The sequence below is a fragment of the Callithrix jacchus genome, chromosome 3 (assembly GCF_049354715.1).
Source record: "Callithrix jacchus isolate 240 chromosome 3, calJac240_pri, whole genome shotgun sequence".
Lineage (NCBI taxonomy): Eukaryota > Metazoa > Chordata > Mammalia > Primates > Cebidae > Callithrix > Callithrix jacchus.
The window spans coordinates 187,998,280-188,019,017 of NC_133504.1; the positions used below are offsets into that span (position 1 = coordinate 187,998,280).

A 20,738-nucleotide genomic window follows, 5' to 3' on the forward strand; every position below is an offset into this window, starting at 1 on the left:
GGGAGCATCTGGAGCACTCAGCCAGTGAGCTGACTCCTGGGGAGCACCTGGAGCACTCAGCTGGTGAGCTGATTCATGGGGAGCACCTGGAGCAAAGCCTAGCACAGAGTGGGCACCGTGAGATCATCCGCTGCCGCTGCTGCTGTTGAATTCGCATTCCTGCAAAGCTCCTGGTCCAAGCCAGTGCTAGACAGGAGCAATGCAGAAACAGGCAGCCAGCCTCTGCCCCCAAAGAGCTCCCAGTCCCTGGGAATTTGAAACAGCCTTAAAACCAATGGCAATATCATAGGAAGAGTGCAAGGGAAGGATTCTCCTGACAGATTCATCCAGAGCCATGGGACCTGAAAGCATCGTGCATACTGACTGCCAAAGAAGCAGAGCCGTGCGTGGGGAGAGGCGTTGGAACACGCACCTGTGCGGGGTTGGGGGGATATTGTTTAACTGTGTCCCCACCCAAATCTCAACTTGAACTATATCTCCCAGAATTCCCACGGATTGTGGGAGGGACCCAGGAGGAGGTAATTGAATCACAGGGGCTGGTCTTTCCCGTTATTCTTGTGATGGTGAATAAGTATCACAAGATCCGATGGTTTGTCAGGGGTTCCCGCTTTTGCTTCTTCCTCATTTTCTCTTGCTGCTGCCATGTAAGAAGTGCCTTTTGCCTCCCGCCATGATTCTGAGGCCTCCCCAGCCATGTGGAACTGTAAGTCCAATTAAACCTCTTTTCTTCCCAGTCTGAAATGTCTTTATCAACAGTATGAAAACAAACTCATACAGGAGGATTCGGGGCATGCACCTGAGCAGGGAGGGAGGACTCGGGGCGCACACCTGTGCAGGGAGGGAGGAAGACTCCGGACAGGCACCTGTGCAGGAGGGAGGAGGAATCAGGACACACACCTGTGCAGGAAGGGAGGCGGAATCGGGACAGGCACCTGTGCAGCACCCCTGGAAAGCAGAGCTGAGCTGGCTGATTCTTGGTCAAAGGAAAAAGGAAGGGGACACACAGTGAATACCAGCAATGCATCCCCCGAGGGTAATACCAACCAGGGGCGTTATCCCCATTTCACGGGCAGCGTCTGGAGCACTCAGCCAGCACAGAAGAGCTGCTGTGCGCAGGGCCCTGGGTAGGAAAACCGTCAGGCCCAAGAGGAAGGTGAGGAGGTGGGGAGGGTGGGAGAGGAAGTGTCACTCTTTCCACTTAACATGGAAGACAGCCTGTTCTCGTCCTCCCCAAGGCACCTCATTACAGGTGGGAGGCAAAGGCCCAGGAGCAGTGGTCCTCGTAGGGCAATGAGTCCCACCCACCATAAAGGCCCAGACACCTCTTCCAGGAGGCACAGGGCGGGTGGGGTCAGAACAGTCCCCAAGGCATCTAGATCTGTTGACAGACATAAGGCAGGAGGAAGGGGCAGGTGTGGGGGATGGAAGCAGAGGTGAAGCTGGGCTGGTGAATGGGCTTCGGACCAGGCCCTTATCCGGAGGGAACGGGGAGCACGCCAGGTACATGGTCAGATATGTTTTAGAACCTGCCGAGTGCTTCCCTGCGATGCCAGGTCACCCTGGAGAGACCGAGGCAGTGAGGTGGGTGGGGGACCAGGAGCCTGAACCTGGAATGGTGGTGGGGCTGGGAGAGCAGACAGATGCCGGAGATGAGGAGGAGGAGGCTGAGTGGGACTCAGTCGAGCACACTGAGGGAGACGACATCGAATGCTGACTCCCAGGGGCCCAGGGCCTGGCTAGGAGTGGCAGGGAGGCCAGTGGGGCAGCAGGGTGGGGGCTGGAAAGGCAGAGAGATGGGGAGTTCTGTATTGGGAAGTGGCGAGGGGAGGAGCCAGGAAACTCTTGTTTTTTCTTTTTTTTTTTGGCAGGGGATGACATGGGGAAGGGAACCACATCATTTAGCATCAGAAAACGCTACAGAGGGCATCCCAGTTTGGAAACACTTTGTCTTTTTGTGTGTGAAGGAGAGGAAGAAAGAGGAAAAAAAAGAGGGAGAGAGAACAGAAATGTCACTTTATTCTAAAAATGAGTATTAATAATGGCCGATCAATATTTCATTTAACCCTATGAGTAGGTGTGATGTGGTATTGACAAGAATGTGTATTTTGTGTATTTAAAGTGGAGAGTTCTATAAATATTTATTAAGTTTACTTGTTCCGGATCTGAGTTTGAGTCCTGGATATCCTTATTAATTTTCTGTCTCATTGAATCTAAGTCTCTATGTATCTGGGTGTTAGGATCGTTAGCTCTTGTTGTTGCATTGATCCTTTTACCACTATATCTTTGTTGCTTTAAAATCTATCTATTTTATCCAATATGAGAATTGCAACTCCTGCTTTTTATTTATTTATTTATTTTTGCTCTCCATTTGGTTGGTAAATCTTTCTCCATCCCTTTGTTTTGAGTCTTTGTGTATCCTTGCATGTGAAACAGGTCTGGATGTAACATGCCATTGGGTTTTGACTGTGTCTTTTGATTGGGAATTCAGTCAATTTAAATTTAGGGTTACTGCCATTTGATGTTAACTGGCTGTTTTATCCGTTGGTTGATGTGAAGTCTTTTTCATGCTGATGCTCTTTACTTTTTGGTATATTTTTAGAAAGGCTAATACTGGTTGTTTCTTTCTGTGTGTAATGCTTCTTTCAGAAGCTCTTGTAAAGCAGGCCTGGGGGTAATAAAATCTCTGAGTACTTGCTTGTTCATAAAATATTTTATTTTTCCTTCAGTTGTGAAGCTTAGTTTGGCTGGATATGAAATTCTGGGCTGAAGGTTCTGTTCTTTGAGGATGTTGAATATTGGCCCCCACTCTCTTGTGGCTTGTAGAGTTTCTGCTGAGAGATCTGCTGTAAGTCTGATAGGCTTGCCTTTGTGGGTAACCTGACCTTTCTCTCTGGCTGCCCTTAGTATTTTCTCCTTCGTTTCAACCCTGGTGAATCTAACGATTATGTGCCTTGGGGTTGCTCTTCTTGAGGAATATCTTTGTGGTGTTCTCTGTATTACCTGGGGTTGAATATTGACCTGTTTTGCTGGGTTGGGAAAGTTCTCCTGAATAATATCCTGAAGGGTATTTTCCAGCTTGGATTCATTCTTTCCGTCGCATTCAGGTACACCTATCAAACGTAAATTTGGTCTTTTCATGTAGACCCATATTTCTTGGAGACTTTGCTCATTCCTTTTTATCCTTTTTTCTCTAATCTTTTCTTCACGTTTTATTTCATTAAGTTGGACTTTGACCTCTGATATCCTTTCTTCTGCTTGATCAATTCGAGTGTTTAAACCTGTGCATACTTCTCAGAGTTCCCGTATTATATTCTTTGGTTCCATTAATTCACTTATATTCCTCTCTAAATTGTCTATTTTCATTAGGATTTCGTCAAACCTTTTTTCAAAGTTCATAGTTTCTTTACATTGGGCTACAACATGTTCTTTTAACTCACAGAAGTTTCTTATTATCCACCTTCTGAAGCCTGATGCTGTTAATGGGATGCACTCATTCTCCATTAAGCCTTGTTCCCTTGTTAATGAGGAACTGTGGTCCTCTGCAGAGAGAGAGGCATTCTGATTTTGAGTATTCTCAGCCTTTTTACGCTGGTTTCTTCCCATCATTGTAGATTTATCCACCTGTCATCTTTGTAATTACCAACTTTCAAATTAGGTCTCTGAGTGGACGTCCAAGTTGTTAATTGCCAGGGCCGAAATATGAGCAACCCACTGCGCCGGCCAAAACAGTGGTGTTAAGACTGATGGTGCTTTTCTGCCTGGGAATCTCCAGTCTGGCTTCCTTCTTGAGTCTGTAATAGGCGACTCTGCCTTCCCGGATCTCCAAACCTCGGTCAGAAGGGGAACCAGTCCCGTTTACTCTGCACCAAGAGCTGCCGCACCGAGGTGCCGGCAAAACCGCTGCGCCGGCCACAAGAGTCGCGCTGGCAACCCATGCGCTCCTCCACTGGGAATCTTCTGCTCGGTGAGCGACCAAATTTGTCTGAAAGTGTGGCGTCCTCTCGTTCTCTGTGCTTTCACTGGGAGCTACAATCCCGAGATGTTAGCGATCAGCCATCTTGGATCGTTCCCCCTTGTTTTTTCTTTTTTTATTTTTGAGATGGGGTCTCACTCTGTTGCCCAGGCTGGAGTGCAGCAGCGTGATCTTGGCCCACTGCAACCTCCACCTCCCAGATTCCAGTGATTTTTTTTGCCTCAGCCTCCTGAGTAGATGGGATTACAAGCATGTGCCACCCTGCCCAGTTAATTTTTGTATTTTTTAGAGAGATGAGGTTTCATCATATTGGCCAAGCTGGTCTCTAACTCCTGACCTCGTGATCTGCCCGCCTAGGCCTCCCAAAGTGCTGGGATTACACGCGTGAGCCACTGCGCCGGGCCACCAGGGGACTCGAGCTCTGCGGGGGGCACCTGCAGATGCACAGCTTGGGGCAAGGTAGAGAAAGGTCTGGGGTGGACACAGGCTGGAACCTGCACTCACTGGACTTCTGGCGTTGCGCCTAGGAAGAGGGCTTTACTGCGAGGTTACACCTGGAGCTGGCAAAACCCAGCAAAGCCAACAGCGCTGGCCCCGCAGCAGCTCCCATCCCAGGCCAGCTTGTGGCCGCCCTGCAGGCCTCACCCCTCTTCTCCTGCTCTCTCTGCCTCCTGCCCACAGCCTTGGCTTCTTGCCTTCAACGGTCACCCCCGTTCCCAAATGCCTTCCCTTCTGTAGGGCCATGCCATGATGGAAGCTCAGGCTTGCACAGCCCAGGGCCGCTTCCCAGCTCAACCTCAGGGCTTGGAGAAGGAGCTGCACCCTGCAGTCACCTGCCTGGGAAGGAGCAATGGATGCGTGTCTCCCTGCATGGCTCAGCAGGAGCCACACAGTGAAGCCAGGGAAGGGATGAGTCCCTGCTGGTAGGTTGGGGGACAGAGCGGAGTCATGCTCTGGGAGTCAGAGAGGGAGGGGCTGGGAGAGCAGGGTCTCTGCCTGGAGCGTGCCTGGGCCGGCTGATTTCCCTGCCCCCACCCCACACCTCCTCTGGGAAGCAGCCGGAGTGCTATCTTACATATGTGAAGATCACGTTAGAACATTTTCAGCAGAGGAGGTGCTCCATAAATGTTTGCTGAGGGAATAAATGTGCGCTCTGGTTCTAAGTTGTCCTTGCCTGGCTGAACGCAAGGGTAGAGCAGGTGGGATTCGTGCTTGTGCTCGGCCCGAACGTGGCCTGACAGAAGAAGCTCGGGACTAACTTGTTTCGTGATTTTCAGAATAATCTCAGGGCCTGAAACTGTGACCATAAAATGCAGTGCCTCCTCCCCCAGCTCTTTCTTCTGGGACTGGCAGATGAGAACGTGCGGAGGGATGGAGCCCGGGGACCCCAGGGGCCACGGCAGCCGCGGCATCAGTGTGGCTCTGCTGCGTTCCACAGCAGGCCCAGCAGCTTTCTGTCTGCTCTTTGCTGTCAAATTTGAGTGTGTCGCAGCTGTGGCAGTTGGTAGGTCACACGGGAACCCGCCCCTCGGAGGAGCAGGGCAGTGGGAAGAGGCAGCCAGGCTCGCTCTTGATCTTCCTCTCAGGCAGTCACTTCCCCCGGGCCTCATTTCCATATTTGAGGGCAGTCGGCTGCGTGCTGCCTTCCTGCTTCGAATTAGGATCTAGCCCAGGCCAGAGGTTGGCTTGGTCCCTGCATGATCAGGAAGGCCCCAAGTGCTGTGCCCAGGAGCAGGGTGGCAGTGGGATTGGACCAGAGGGTCGGCCTGGTCCCTGCATGATCAGGAAGGCCCCAAGTGCTGTGCCCAGCAGGAGGCTGGCAGAAGGGCTGTCATCCCAGTGCCTTTGGGGACTGTGCCACAGCCCAGGTGGGGGACGTCCACCTGCCCCAGTCTGGGGCCAGCCTCGTGCTGGGTAGTTCACGCAGCTCCCTGAATTCTAGAACAGGCTCGAGTGGTTATTCCCCGCCCTGTGGGATGACAGGCAGTTTGCAGACCTAAGACAGGCCTTGGCCAGGTCCAACCCTTTCCACAGGACTGGGGCATTTGGAAACATCCATTCAATTCACCTTCAGGTAACGGCGAGGCCCTTCTGTCACTGACAAGCTAGTTTGTTAAGGTTCTCAGGATGGGCCACTCCATGCCACGCCATGCCATGCTAGGCCACACCAGGCCACAAAGGGAAGTGCAGGCCAGCTGGGAGGTCGGGGGAGCGAGGGGAAAGTGCAGGCAAAGCCAGGAACCTTTGCTGTGGTTTCCGTGGGAAGGAACAGCTGCGGCCAGGGAAGCATGCTTGGGGCTGGGTGGCCTCAATCACTTCCATGGGTGGCTCCCGGCATCAGCTGTGTCTCGTGGTCTGCTGGGGTGATTAGGGCCGGGGCGGACATAGAGGCCTGGAGTGTGAGAGCCCCAAGACCCCCCTAGTGTGGTGGCCTGTACTACCTCTGGCTAGGGGTTACTACCTCTAGGAACTGGCCAGCGTGGGCGGGGCCATCCCTCCAGTGTCAGCAACGTGTTCCGTGTTAAGGCATCAGGAAAAAACACTTCCTGAGCAGTGCCGCAAAGCAGAGATCAGTGGCCCCAGGAAGGAGGGAGCAGCTCAGCTGGGAGGATCCCCGCCCCAAGGAGGGTTCCAGATGCACCAGACCCTCCATGTTCAGGGTAGGGTCTAAACTAGTCCCCGTCCCCACCCCACATGCAGGATGTGGACACCTGACCTCTTCATGAATCCTGCTAGGTCTCCTGCCCACGTACGAATCGGTCCCTTTGTGTGAACGGACAGCCACTTTTGACGGCCTCATAAAACAGATGAAGTTTCCATCGTAAAATTTCTGGATCACAGACACCAGCTCATGTTCCCTCTTCCCATTAAGGAGCTGGGCTTCTGATTTATGTTCTCCAGGCTTTGTGTCACCTGTTCCCAAAACTGTAACTCACATGATGAATATCCCTAAGCGCTCTCCACGGTGTTAAAAAGCGAAGCGGAGTCCTGGTGTCCTCTTGCTAAGTTTGGAAGGAAACCAGAGGCCCTTCCTTTCCATTTGGCAGCCTGCCAGGGCATGACCTCTGTTCAGAAGCCAACAAGGAGCATGATTTTAAAAATGGCCTATTAAAAGCTTTAACCAGACTCTCCCAGCAAGACTAAGTGCCCACCATGGAACAATTAACGGTGGAGCGGGGACGCTCAGCCTTCTCGCACGCTGTCTGCGAGGACGGTGGAGTGGGGACGCTCAGCCTTCTCCCATGCTGTCTAGGAGGACGGTGGAGCGGGGATGCTCAGCCTTCTCGCACGCTGTCTAGGAGGACGGTGGAGCGGGGACGCTCAGCCTTCTCGCACGCTGTCTAGGAGGACGGTGGAGCGGGGACGCTCAGCCTTCTCGCACGCTGTCTAGGAGGACGGTGGAGCGGGGATGCTCAGCCTTCTCCCATGCTGTCTGGGAGGACGGTGGAGGGGGGACGCTCAGCCTTCTCCCATGCTGTCTGGGAGGACGGTGGAGGGGGGACGCTCAGCCTTCTCCCATGCTGTCTGGGAGGACGGTGGAGGGGGGACGCTCAGCCTTCTCCCATGCTGTCTGGGAGGACGGTGGAGCGGGGACGCTCAGCCTTCTCCCATGCTGTCTGGGAGGACGGTGGAGCGGGGACGCTCAGCCTTCTCCCATGCTGTCTGGGAGGACAGTGGAGGGGGGACGCTCAGCCTTCTCGCACGCTGTCTGGGAGGACGGTGGAGCGGGCACGCTCAGCCTTCTCCCATGCTGTCTGGGAGGACGGTGGAGCGGGGACGCTCAGCCTTCTCCCATGCTGTCTGGGAGGACGGTGGAGCGGGGACGCTCAGCCTTCTCCCATGCTGTCTGGGAGGACGGTGGAGCGGGGACGCTCAGCCTTCTCCCATGCTGTCTGGGAGGACGGTGGAGCGGGGACGCTCAGCGTTCTCCCATGCTGTCTGGGAGGACGGTGGAGCGGGGACGCTCAGCCTTCTCGCACGCTGTCTGGGAGGACGGTGGAGCGGGGACGCTCAGCCTTCTCCCATGCTGTCTGGGAGGACGGTGGAGCGGGGACGCTCAGCCTTCTCCCATGCTGTCTGGGAGGACGGTGGAGCGGGGACGCTCAGCCTTCTCCCATGCTGTCTAGGAGGACGGTGGAGCGGGGACGCTCAGCCTTCTCCCATGCTGTCTAGGAGGACGGTGGAGGGGGGACACTCAGCCTTCTCGCACGCTGTCTGGGAGGACGGTGGAGGGGGGATGCTCAGCCTTCTCCCATGCTGTCTAGGAGGACGGTGGAGCAGGGATGCTCAGCCTTCTCCCATGCTGTCTGGGAGGACGATGGAGCGGGGATGCTCAGCCTTCCATGCTGTCTGGGAGGACGGTGGAGCGGGGATGCTCAGCCTTCCATGCTGTCTGGGAGGACGGTGGAGCGGGGATGCTCAGCCTTCTCCCATGCTGTCTGGGAGGACGGTGGAGCGGGGATGCTCAGCCTTCTCCCATGCTGTCTGGGAGGACACGCTGCTCACGGAATAAAAGCAGGGCACGCCGAGGGCGCCTGGAAAATGACTTCTCTCCTTGCAGAATTCCTATTTAAACACCACAGCCTAGCTCAAATTACCCCAACTCCTCTGCAAAAACCCTACCCAACAGCCTCAAACTTAGCATCTCTGTGATTCCAGAAATCATCATACAGTCCAGGGATCTCATCCGTCTCCTCTTGCCTGGAGCAAGCTCCCTGAGGGCAGGAGTCTTAGCTGATCCATTTCTATTTCTAGCACCTGGCACGGAGTCGGCCTCACAGCAAGTGCACAAATGTCCCTTGAACTGGATGTTCAGGTCCGCAGACTCCAAGCTTTTTACTACTAACCATGGCTCCTTGATCTGCCCACCTCCTCCCTCCGCGTGTCCCTCGTGTCCCCTCTACCCCACCCACCTGAAAGCGACGACTTCAGGAAAAGGGGCTACTTCTCAGTCTGCAGCACACACCAAGGGCAGTCAAGACACCAGCTCAGGGAGACAAGTTTATTCATACACAAAGAGGCACGCCAAGAGCGCCAGTCTCGGTTACACCACGTGAAACAGTAGAAAAATCAACGAGGAAAGCAGGAAATTCAGTGAAGCTACAAAATGGGGCCCGTGGACTGAAAACTAGGATTTTCATTGCAAGTTTCTTTTCATAAAATTTTTACTTTATGAATTAAATACATTGAGAAACAGTGAAAATATATTTACAGTCATTTAAAATGGGCACTACCAACATATTTAATTTAAAAAAATCTTTGCTGTTTCTTTGTTTCTTTCAAAGAGAATTTTAAATAGGACTTTAGCTTTTAAAAAATACAATAAGGAAATAATTACATTCTTAATATGAAAACATTTTACAACCTATCACCATGGTCAATCAATTCTGAATAGCTCTCATTTAAAAGTTGATGTTAAAATTTAAAGTGAGTATTTCCTTTCCTGTTAGAAAATCAGAAAGATTATCTCATTAAAAATGCCTTTGGTCCCTAAGAATTATGATCTGAAGATCTCATCTTGAAAGTATCTTCCATGGCTACAACTAAAAACACCCAGTAATACTTGTGCACGGTACAGCGGAGATTTTCTGGAAGACCAGAGCTGGAAGGGGCTTCATGGACTCCGGGGGAGGACATATCTGAAGCCACACTTCCTGGGTGCAGCTTCCCTTCCTTTACAGACGATGAACCGCCCTGCTATGGCATGGGGACTCACAAATCGAGGCGGCTTTGCTTTTTCCACAGTGTATGCCACGTGTTTATGGCAGGAACATTTTGGTTTCATTTTAGTTTATTTCACAGTATGAATCCAGCCCATCACAGGGATAAGGAGACAGTAACAACCCGGAAAAAATGATTTCTCCTCTTTCGAACTAGAAAATTATTTTAGGAAAAGAGGAAGGCAATAGTTTAACATTTAAATATTGCCATGACCTTAGGTAAGTTGCAGAGCATACTCAGAGACCCCCAGGGCTGTGCCCCGAGAAGAGGCTGTTTGAAGGATGGCCAAGTGCCGGACCGCAGGGCCCCCTGTGAGCTCAGGGTGTCAGCCCTGCCCTGCGCCCCAAGGTGCCTTTTTGCCGGATGGGGGTCGCCGGCCCCGCTGCAGGCTGCCCATCCTTGGAAGGTGTCCAATGACATGAGTTAGGTGCATGAACAGAGCACTTCGCCTGGGTAACGAAGTTCATCCGTGGGCAAAATTTACATCCCCCCAAACAGTGGGTGAGTAAGCAGCCGCTTGTGGCAAGGTAAGGTGTGCCCACAAGCAAGGGAACTTTGCCCACAACCCCTACACCTCACCCTGGCTTCAGTGCTGCCCTCTGAATCCCACACACAAGCACCAAACTGTGGCCAGGATGACAATGAACCTCAACCTCCTTCCTGGGGGTGGCCTCGGAGCCAAGGACACACTTTCTGAAACAGACTTTTCAAAAGGAGTACATCTCCACCTTTTAGGGTCATTCTGTCTACTTAGAAATGGCCAATAATAACTCTTGGGACGAATAAGATAAAGGGGAAGGTTAGGCCTGGCCATGCCAGGGCACAGGTATGGAGGGGTGAGATGGGACAGACCCATTGCTGAAAAATGGCCTCCTGCCAGACCCAAGGGCAAGGCTCAGGAACGGCCCCGTGGATGGCGGCCCACACTCCTGGGGCGAGTCTGGCGCCTGGGGTGACTCAGCAGACCCACACTGGTTACCCTGCAGCCTCCGCAGCCTCTGGAAGCCGAGGGAGGGAACTACCGGCCTTGCAGACAGACGGGCCTTGCCCGAGATCTTCCCACGGCCCATGCCTGTGCCCAAGTCACGGGGACCAGAGCAAGCCATCTAATCTGAGAGTTGTTTCTACGGAAGAAGTTGGTTAGTGATTTAAGTATATCATAAAAATATACAAATGGAGGTTGAAGGCTGTTGACCCATTACCAAAATACAGGCAGGAGTGGAGCCCTGAAGAGGGACACTGTGGCTCAGGGTGAGAATGGAAGGAGCCCTGAGCCCCGCAGGGTCGGTCAGCTCCACACCTGACCAGTCCTCTGGCCACCGTGTTCCCCGTAATCTGGTCAGCGCCCTTACAGCTGGCCAGCCCCCTGCAAACATGACGATCTGCTAAGTAATGGTGACATTGCAAAGAAATCGGGCTTCTCCGGGGACTGGCCTGCCTGTCGGGCCTCTGCCCCCACCAAGCCTGGCTCCTCCAGGGACCCTGACCTGCCTGTCGGGCCTCTGCCCCCACCAAGCCTGGCTCCTCCAGGGACCCTGACCTGCCTGTCGGGCCTCTGCCCCCACCAAGCCTGGCTCCTCCAGGCACCCTGACCTGCCTGTCAGGCCTCTGCCCCCCACAACCCAGCTTCTCCGGGGACCCTGGCCTGCCTGTCGGGCTTCTTGCCCCCAGCCTGGCTTCATTACAAAGTCAGATAGTCACACTCGCTGCTGCCACAGCGGCAAGGGTACTCGTTCCTGGGGCATGTTTTGGGAGGGTAAGAAAATGAGACCACCGTCAGAACTCTGGCAAGATGGCTCCTGTGTCTAATATGTACAGATATAAATTAAAAACTACGTTGATTGAACATATACAAATAAATAACTTATTTTGAAGCAAATGCTTTAAACATTCTGATCAAATGCAAAATTTCAAGGGAAATCTGGCCTCAAAGGCCTCCAATGTCAGGGCCCCCACTTCCAGAGCACTCATTTTGAAAGGCGCCACGGACCACGCTGGGATTCAAAGTTTGCCTCCTCTTTAAAAGGCTTATGGTTGTGGAAGTGAATTACAAACCTGGGTTTTTAAACCAAATATGCGTGCTGGGAGTCTAGCACCAACTGGCCGTGCCCTGGGGCAAGTTCTTGCTAAGGCCCCAGGGCCTCCTCGCCTTGTGAGGAAGCTGGTGGGTGACAGCTGAGGATTGAAACGTGGCATGCGGCTCATGCTTCACCCACCAGCTTGCTGCTGCCCACCTGTGCTGGGCCAGGACCAGGACATCAGGCTGGCCACTTCCCCCTTCTTTCCCTAACCACCACAGCCGTGCACAGTTCTCGTGGGCAAAGCAGGCTGCCAATCAGAGCGGCCCCAGGGCCTCAACCTGGAGAACTGACTCGAAGGCAGCAAAACTCTAAGGTGGAGCAAGCTTCTTTCCCTTCACAGAAGATTCTCCTTGTGTGATAGACGCGGTCCCAGCCGCCTGCGATGGTGGGAAGTCACCACCGGAGGGAATGCTCCTCTGTGTCAGCACAGTGGATGGCCCTGGGGCCTGTGGCGGCTGTGCCCCCCTGCCTGGATGTCCTAGCGGGAAGCTGGCGTCACGGATGCTGGTGTGATGGGCCTCCGCTGACCAGGCAGGGAGGAAGGCGCATCAGACAGGGAACGTCAGCCGATGGCTCAGGAACCCCAAATGCTCCCGGCAGATGGCTTTGTCATCAATTCAAGTTTCAGGCGGACTCAAATGAAGCAGCTTCCAATTCTTGTTGTAAAACTTTCTTATACACGGGAGACCACTTTCCCGCTAGAGTCATCCGACGTGGCCCTCGCAGGCCTCGAGTGCTACGACACTAAACATGAATCCTAACTGTAAAGTCCTGTGCACCACGCGGCTGACGCCAGGATGGGCTCTGAAAGTGTCTGGGGGACGTCAAGGGGGCTGCGTTTTCCTGCCATCTCTTCCTATGTGTGATAAGGAGGACATTCTGGATGGTGGACAGAAGGCTTGCGCCAAGTGTAGCACCTCAGATTCTATGCTGGGGCAGCGGCGGTCGCTGCTGGGACTGGGCTCCGTGAATCTGCCTGCACAGGCTTTCGGGGGCTGCTAGTTCCTCATCGCTGACTGCATCTTTCCAAAAGGGAGAATTCCTGACAGCGGTCTCCGGGAGACCAAGAAGGTAATCTGATTTTTAAACCCAGGGGGTAGAAACCAGCCCCAACTATCAACTCGGTGTTTCTTTATGCCTTAGGCATCTGCGTTCTCCAAGAAATATTGCACGTAAGGCAAGCAAGTGAAGAGGCCCGCTCTGCACCCGCCCCGCTCAGGAGAGAGGGTGCGCAGCCAGGCCAACCAACACACTTGGGGTTTAACTTTACAAGCCGGAGGAGGGGAGGGCCTCGGAGGGGCAGGTGGCCCTGGAATTCCTGCCTCTTGCTCTAAGATGTTCTATGAGTGACACATTCCAGATCTTGCTTCCCTTTCAAAGGACCGCTCTGGCCCCACGCAGCAGTAAACGTCCCATACATCGGCGAGGAGCCAGCCCTGCCCCCAGAGGCTCCCACGCGAATTAAGGGCTGGGGATGCAAGGCTGAGGGGGTGGAGGGCACACGTTAGTGAAGGATTAAACCCTCTGCTGCCCATCAAAAGCAGCACACATCATTAATAAAATAAGAAACCTCTGAAAAATCCTTAGATCTAAGTGTGACACAATAAAAAGAGACATTCTTAAAAAATGGTTAAGAAGTACGGCAGCTTTTCATGTCTTGGTGACAAAACTATCTGTCCAAAAAAATAATAAAAGGTAAAAAATGTTTCACAGCACGATTTTCTCATGCCTTTACCGCTGATGCCAAGGAGGACGGGCATGTGGGGAGGGGATGCCCATACCCACAGTCCACATCAGGACTGCGTAAGCCCCTGGCCCTCCTGGTGGGCTTGCAGGGGAGTCGAGTGCCCACATGCCAGCCACAGTCGTGCCCAGAGCAGCCAGGGATCCAAACTCTTCTGCGTAAAATCCAAGGTTTCATTCGGGGCTCACAGATCCATCCACCCTCAGTCCGGGGCTGGGCTGGAATGGGTGAAAGCAATGGCTTAACTGGTTAGAAAGATGTCACTTCGCCTGACAGCACCCTTTCAGACACCTTTCCATCACTTTTGTTTTTGTTTTTTAACGAATAAAGTTGGAAACCAGAATCTTACAAGTAAATCTTTTTTAAAGGCGCCGGTATACAGTAGAAAGAATACACGTGGGCCTGGGTGAGAGGCGCTGGCCTCGGCGCTCAGTCATAAAGCCTCTGGCGTCGTGCAGCGGAGGCTGCTCAGGGCAGGATTCTGCCGTCACACAGATGAGGACACGGGCAAGGGGGTGTGCAGTCTCTGAGGCTGGAGGGGTCCTGCTGTTCCCTATGTCCCATTCTTCAATTCCCATTCCTAGAAAAAAGGAGGGTCTTGTAAGTTGACAGGGCATGAGGATCAGGCTGGGACAAGCCACGCCACCATTTACATTCTACTCAGAACAGGTGGGTGCTCAGGTACTGCAGAAAAGTCAACAGTCAATGAGCAGTGACCCAGCAATTCCACTGCTAGGTATGTATGTACCCATCAGAACGGAGAGCACGGTCTCCGGCAGACACCACACACCGCGTTCACGGCAGCATGACTCACAGCAGCCAGGAGGCAGAGGAACTCCATGTCTGCTGACGGATGCATACATAAAGCACGGTGAGTACAGACAATGCCACGTATCAGCCTTAAGAAGGAAGGACATTCTGGCACATGCTGCAACCTGGGTGAACCCTGAGACGTGATCAGCAAAACAAGCCAGCGACCAATGATATCTGTAATGATTTCACTTACGCGAGGGACGGCTCAGGCCCGTAATCCCAGCACTGTGGGAGGCAGAGGCAGGAGTCTAAGACCAGCCTCGGCGACATAACGAGACCTCATCTCTATTTCAAAAAATGTGGAAGTACGAAAGCAGAAGAGTGGATATCAAGGGCTCTGAAAGCCCGAGCAGGGCACCTGGCACAGCACGAGCCTGGCCGCCAGTGAGGGGCTTTCCTCCCTCCGCTGGGGTATGGGGAGTTAGTGTTTAATGGAGACAGAGCTGTAGTTTGAGAAGATGAAAACGTTCTGGAGAAGGAGGTCCGTGTAACAGGGGACTGTGCTTAATGCCACTGAACTACGGACTCAGAAAAGCTTCAAATGGTCAATTGTATGTTGTGTTTATTTTACCAGAATGAAAAATGTTCTTTTAAAAAGATGAGGATGCTGAAATCTCATCAGTGGAGCAGCTGGACTGGCTCCATGCACAGGCCCTGAGTGCTGGCTGCAGTCTACACAGCACCAGCAACGAGAGAGCAGAGACTGTGGGCACTGGGCACAGCTGCAGAGACTGTGGGCACTGGGCACAGCTGCGTCCGGTCTGCCAACAGTCCTGCAAGGTGGACAGTACTCCTACTTCATAAGCGAGGAGACAGGGGGGTGCGGGGAATCCCAGCACTTCCAGAGGCTGAGTGAGGCAGGAGGAGGAGTTCAAGACCAGCCTGGGCAACACAGTGAGACTCAACTCTACAAAAAAGACAAAATTAGCTGGATGTGGTAGCACACATGTAGTCCCAGCTACTCGGTAGCGGAGGTAAGAGGGCTTGAGCCCAGGAGTTTGAGGCGGCAGTGAACCACGATCGCCACGGCACTAGAGCCTGGTCAACAGAACAAGACCCTGTCTCAATCAATCAATCAATAAGGTGACAGGGGCTTCGTGACTTGCCTTAGGTCCAAAGTGATGACGCTGGGACCCAAAACCGCGTGTTCCAAGCAGAGGCCTCCCGTGTCCACTCTGCCATGCTGCCGCCCAACAGGCCCACTCTGGCTTCCGTGGCAGGTTCCCCCACGCCCGTTCTCCACCCTGCGTCAACCTCATGCATCCTGAGGAGCAGGCTTCAGTGACTCTCCCCACCCCCTGCCCCTTCCTGCCCTGACTCTGGAGGCAACGCTGCCATGTTCTGTGCCGTTTCTGTGCTTTTCAACAAGCCGCGTCACAGCAGCAGATGGACCTGACGCGTGCCCTCAGGCTCCTCACCTCCTCCTTTCCAGCCGCTCACCTCTGGGTCCTCCGCACCCACTGCAGGGGCACAGAGGCAGAGCCCGGGCTACTCATGGTCTCTAGAGCTATGTGGATTTGAAATGGGGGCTGGCCATGGATTGAGTTCCAGAAAGCGGAGGCAAGAGAGCAGACCCAGGCCAGCACAGCGGCAGACATCATGCAGGATGGAGGCCTTCAGTTCCCTGGCGTGGGCGGCTCAGGAGGAGGAGAACAGAGGGCACAGAGCCAGGGCCAGACTTTCTGTGCCTCAGCCACTGTGGGGCCGTGGAGGGGTCGCGTCACCTCTCTGACCCTTAGCACAACGTGAGTCCCACCAAAGACTTCAAAGTGCGACTGGGAAGATCAAAGGAGAAAGGGTGTGTGAAAAGCCCCAGCACAGCCCCAGCACACCACGAGCCTGGCCGCCAAACGGGCTTTCTTCCCTGTGCCTGCTGACCCTGCGCCAGGAGGTGGGTGTCTGACTCCCACCGGATTTCCAGGGGCTCATTAACTGGGTCACGAGTACACAGCAGGCCTCTGCGTGCTGCATACCATGAACAATTTCTCACCTTTTCTAAATCCAAAGCTCAAGTTCAATTCATGGTTAAATGCACAGCATTGGCCGGGTGCGGTGGCTCAAGCCTGTAATTCTAGCACTTTGGGAGGCCGAGGCAGGTGGATCACGAGGTCAAGAGATTGAGACCATTCTGGTCAACATGGTGAAACCCCGTCTCTACTAAAAATACAAAAAATTAGCTGGGCATCGTGGCGCGTGCCTGTAATCCCAGCTACTCAGGAGGCTGAGGCAGAAGAATTGCCTGAACCCAGGAGGCGGAGGTTGCAGTGAGCCGAGATCACACCATTGCACTCCAGCCTGGGTAACAAGAGCAAAACTCCATCTCAAAAAAAAAAAATAAATAAAATAAAATAAAAAATAAATGCACAGCATTAGCAAACTTGGCAGAAATAAACACCAAACCAGCACCATAACAAAACCATGCTGGAGACACTCGCAGGCTCTTGGCGCACATGTTCTGCAAAGGGAGGATGGCTAGTGGGGCGGGCCTCATGCCTTCTCGCCCCTTCTGCAGCCGCCCTGGACAGCTATGTGGCCGTCGAGAGCAGAAAAGGCGCCAGAGGACAAAGATACGAGGCCGGCACTCATGGGCAGTCCTCTGTTACACAGATCACCAGTTTACGACCAGGCAGTGGGCGTCCAAGAGAGGAAAACTCCCATGTCACCTACAAATGGCGCCACGTATGTTCAGCAAACAAGCCTAGGGAGAACTCCCATGTCACCTACAAATGGCGCCACGTATGTTCAGCAAACAAGCCTAGGGAGCATAGTCACATTTCTAAGCCCAGGTCACATTGGCCACAGAATAAGCGACAGGCTGAGAACCTGTAGACACCGCTGAACTCGGCAGGGCAGAAAACAATCTATAGGTCAAGGTGTCACTAGAGGCAGGGCATGAAACCTGGAGCAGCCCAGAGCCTGCCCTCAGGCCCTTCTCTGAGCAGAACCACAGCTCCCACGCCTAGAGGTCTCTTGGCACACAGCCTGCCCAGAGCCTGCCCAAATGAAGGGTGGTTCTGAGCCCTTTCTGAGCCAGGAAGCCCTGGGGCATGGGACTGGAAGCCCTCTCTTGTACTCAACGCTCCTCACCAAGAGTTGAAAGGTATTTCAGGAATACCGCAGCTGGGATTGTGTGCCCCACATCCAGAAAAGTCAGACCCCCCCCTGGGCCTCAGAAAAAGGTAGGAGGCAGATGAGACCAAGTTTATGTCACCCAAATGCATTCACAGGTCCAGTAAGCAGTGGGAGCCTCTCGTCCTTCCAGGTGACAATCTTGTGCATGGCCTCACTGAAAGAAGAGGCCTGACTGAGCAGCGTGTCCCAGGATTTCTGACAACAGTGACAGGGGCCCCAGCTGGAGGTGGGGATGGTGGTGCAGCCTGCAGACCCTGAGAACATGAATGCATTTGGGTGTCCTAAAGCTGGTCTCATCGGCCTCCCACCTTTGTCTGAGGCCCAGGGGGTCTGACATTTCTGGATGTGGGACACGTGATCCCAGCTGCAGTATTCCTGACATACCTTCCAGCTCTTGGTGAGCACGAGGGCGGACTCTGGAAAGCGAACCGGCTTCCAGTCCCGTGCCCAGGGCTTCCCGGCTCAGAACCACCCTCCAGGCGCAGCTCGAGGTCAGTTTCTTTTCTCTTCATCTGGGCCGGCCGTGTGCCAAGAGACCTCCGGGAATGGGAACTGTGGTTCTGCTCTGAGAGGGGCCCAAGGGCAGGCGCTGGGCTGCTCCAGGTTTCATGCCCCTGCCTCTAGTGACACCTTGACCTGCAGATTCTGTTTCCTGCCCTGTTCTGAGTTCAGCAGTGTCTACAGTTCTCATCCTGTCGCTTACTCTGTGATCAGTGTGACCTGGGCTTGGAAATGTCACTATGCTTCCTAGGCTTGTTTGCGGAACATATGTGGCAGCATGTGTAGACAACCATGTTTCCCAGGGGGCCTCCTGTGAGCACCTCAAAGAGCAGAGCAGGTGGGCGGCGCTCATGTTTCCATCTCTCAATCAGCCGCCCCCCAAAGGAAATACCCATTCCCAGCCAACTTGGAATGGGCTCCAAAAGCTGCAGAGAATGCCAGGCTGGGCACAGTGGCTCATGCCTGTAATCCCAGCACTTTGGGAGGGGAGAGGACCGCTTGAACTCAGGAGTTCGATGCCCATGTGGGCGATACTGCCAAACCCCATCTCTACAGAAAATGCAAAAAATTAGCTGGACATAATGGTGTACACCCAGCTCCTTGGGAAGCTGAGGTGGGAGGATCACCTGAACCGAGGAGGTCAAGGCTGTGGTGAGCTGTGATGGCACCACTGTACCAGCCTGGGCCAGAGTGAGGCCATGCCTCAAAAAAAAAAGTTAATTCCGGCAATCAGAGGAACCCACAGAGCCGGTACAGGGAGGACCCCCGAGTCTCCGCCCCTCGGGGCAGGGGAACTCCACTCCTGTGTCTCCCAGCTCCTGCCATCACACCCTGTGTGTGCACATACAACACTTTCCCTCGCTGAAGCCAGGACTGGCTCTGATCAACTAGAAATTATGTGTTAAAATTTCTGAGGTTTTCAAGTTTAGCATCAAAACTTGTTAGTGGCTAATCCTATGACAAGACTGGAAGCAGCCACAGGCGGGAGCCAAGGTTCCTCCGGGGCCCTCTGAGGCCAGATTCATGCTCTGACGGCGCAGGGGAAAAGCTGATGCCTGGGCCCTCTCCTTTGTCTTTCTACAGAGTCAGACATCTAAGTGCCAAAAAGGACTTCAGAGGTTGCCCGGTCCGATCTCCACCCCACCAATGAGAACACAAGTCCAGAGAAGCCCAGGGCCTGCCTGCATTGGAGATGAACCTGGAGCTGAGCGGTGGCACTGAGACTAAACGGCCAGCACCTTTGGGTCACTGTTCACCTTGGAGAACCCGGTTCCTAAAGGAGGGTCTGCAGGGTGGAGAGGACTGGAGAAGCGCCCATTCCACGATATCTACCAAAGGCTGAAGGCCAAGTGGAGGGAGAAGAAGACGGACGGGCTCCTCGTTCACACCTGAGAACGCCCGGAGCCTAAATCATCTGGACACCCCCCGGACCAGCACCCCCAGAAGCCAGGGCTCACCTTGGCCTTCCGCAGCACGTGTCCTCGGCAGGGGGAGCTGCCCGGGGCGGCCTGGCTCTTCTTCAGGACAGCCGCACTGTTCACCGGCACGGGGCCCTCAGTGTCACTGGTGTCACAGCTGGAGATGGGCGAGTTTTCCAGAGTCCGATGCCTGAACACTGGAGACTTAAGAGAGAGAGAAAACCCGTGTGAGGAGTGGTTTCTAGGCCACCAGTATTCTCCAGCAGGAAAACCATTTATCTCAAGGAAGAAATAAGTTTTGGAAGTGGGCAAAAATAACAGCAGCAGCAACAGCAAGGACCGCCAGGTGGTCAGTGTCTCACCCCCCAGAGCACCTCCCAACATGCATGGCCGGGAGGCTCTGGGGGGCAGGTGGAGGCTCCAAGGGGTGCTCTGACTCCCAGCCGTGCCTGGGGGCAGTGAGGGTGGGATTCCTGCCCAAGTCTTTTGCATTCAAAGCTGGGCTCTTCCATCAGCTGCTGCTGCCTGTTGTCGGTCCCTCTGTGCAGCGCTGTATGGTTTACAGAGCTTTTCTGGGGCAAGCGCCCTAGAGATGCCCGGGCAGCAGAAAGCACCAGCACCTGGGGTCGGGGCAGCACTGGCTCCTGCTGCACGGGGCGGGCGGGAGAAACGCAGGCGCCCCTGAGCACGGAGGCTTTCTGAGTGTTTAAGGCAGCTTCCATATGCAAAAGGAGGCTGAAAATAGAACCACATGTGTCCTGAGCCACCAAGGCCCCCATCGCCACTCTTCCGTATGGGATCCCAAACTGTTCTCTGGGAAGAAACGCTGCAGTCTGCTGAGCCTTCTCTCAAATGAAGTCTCCAAGGAAGGGATGCTTCCTAGGATTCCTGCCAAAATGTGTTATGTAAAAATGTTGTTCAGGGTATATGGAACGGTGTTTTAGAACAGTGTTTCAATGACTATGAAAATGGGCAGCTCAGGCTCCCCTGTGGGCTTTACTGACCACAGTCCCCAGGAAGTCAACCTGACCTATGCTGTGGCGGTCCCTGGCTGCTGGGGAGGGAGCTCGGGGCAGTGGCAGTTAACAGAAGGGAATGCTGATGAGGACCTCTGTCTGGGAGAGGCCAGGCCACACTGTGAGTAAAGGGGCAGGAGACCCAGAGACCTGCATCTCAAGAGGGGTCCACCCAGCAAGCCACTCTCCCTAGGACGTGGCCTGGGCAGAACGGGTACATGGTGTTTCCCCAGATGCTGGGACAGAGAATGGCACCAAGGACACCCTCCCTCAAAAGAGAGGGAAGTCACAAAGCATGGTGGACTGGAGCGGGGAAAGCTAATGCAGCCAGCCAGGCCT

At 54.0% G+C, this 20,738-nt stretch overlaps 1 protein-coding gene across 13 annotated transcripts in view; it reads right to left on the minus strand.

Annotated features, from left to right (window-relative positions):
* Positions 1 to 8,961: 8,961 nt before the first annotated feature.
* AFAP1 (actin filament associated protein 1) overlaps positions 8,962 to 20,738 on the minus strand; it is a 177,365-nt gene continuing 165,588 nt past the window's right edge. For all 13 annotated transcript variants that reach the window (XM_078367590.1, XM_035294159.3, XM_035294153.3 and 10 more), the window contains 2 exons: positions 19,423 to 19,587; positions 8,962 to 14,099 (listed from right to left, as the gene is read on the minus strand). In XM_078367590.1, the coding sequence (XP_078223716.1) occupies positions 14,073 to 14,099; positions 19,423 to 19,587 (192 nt within the window). In that variant the 3' untranslated portion in view covers positions 8,962 to 14,072. The remainder of the gene's footprint in view (positions 14,100 to 19,422; positions 19,588 to 20,738) is intronic.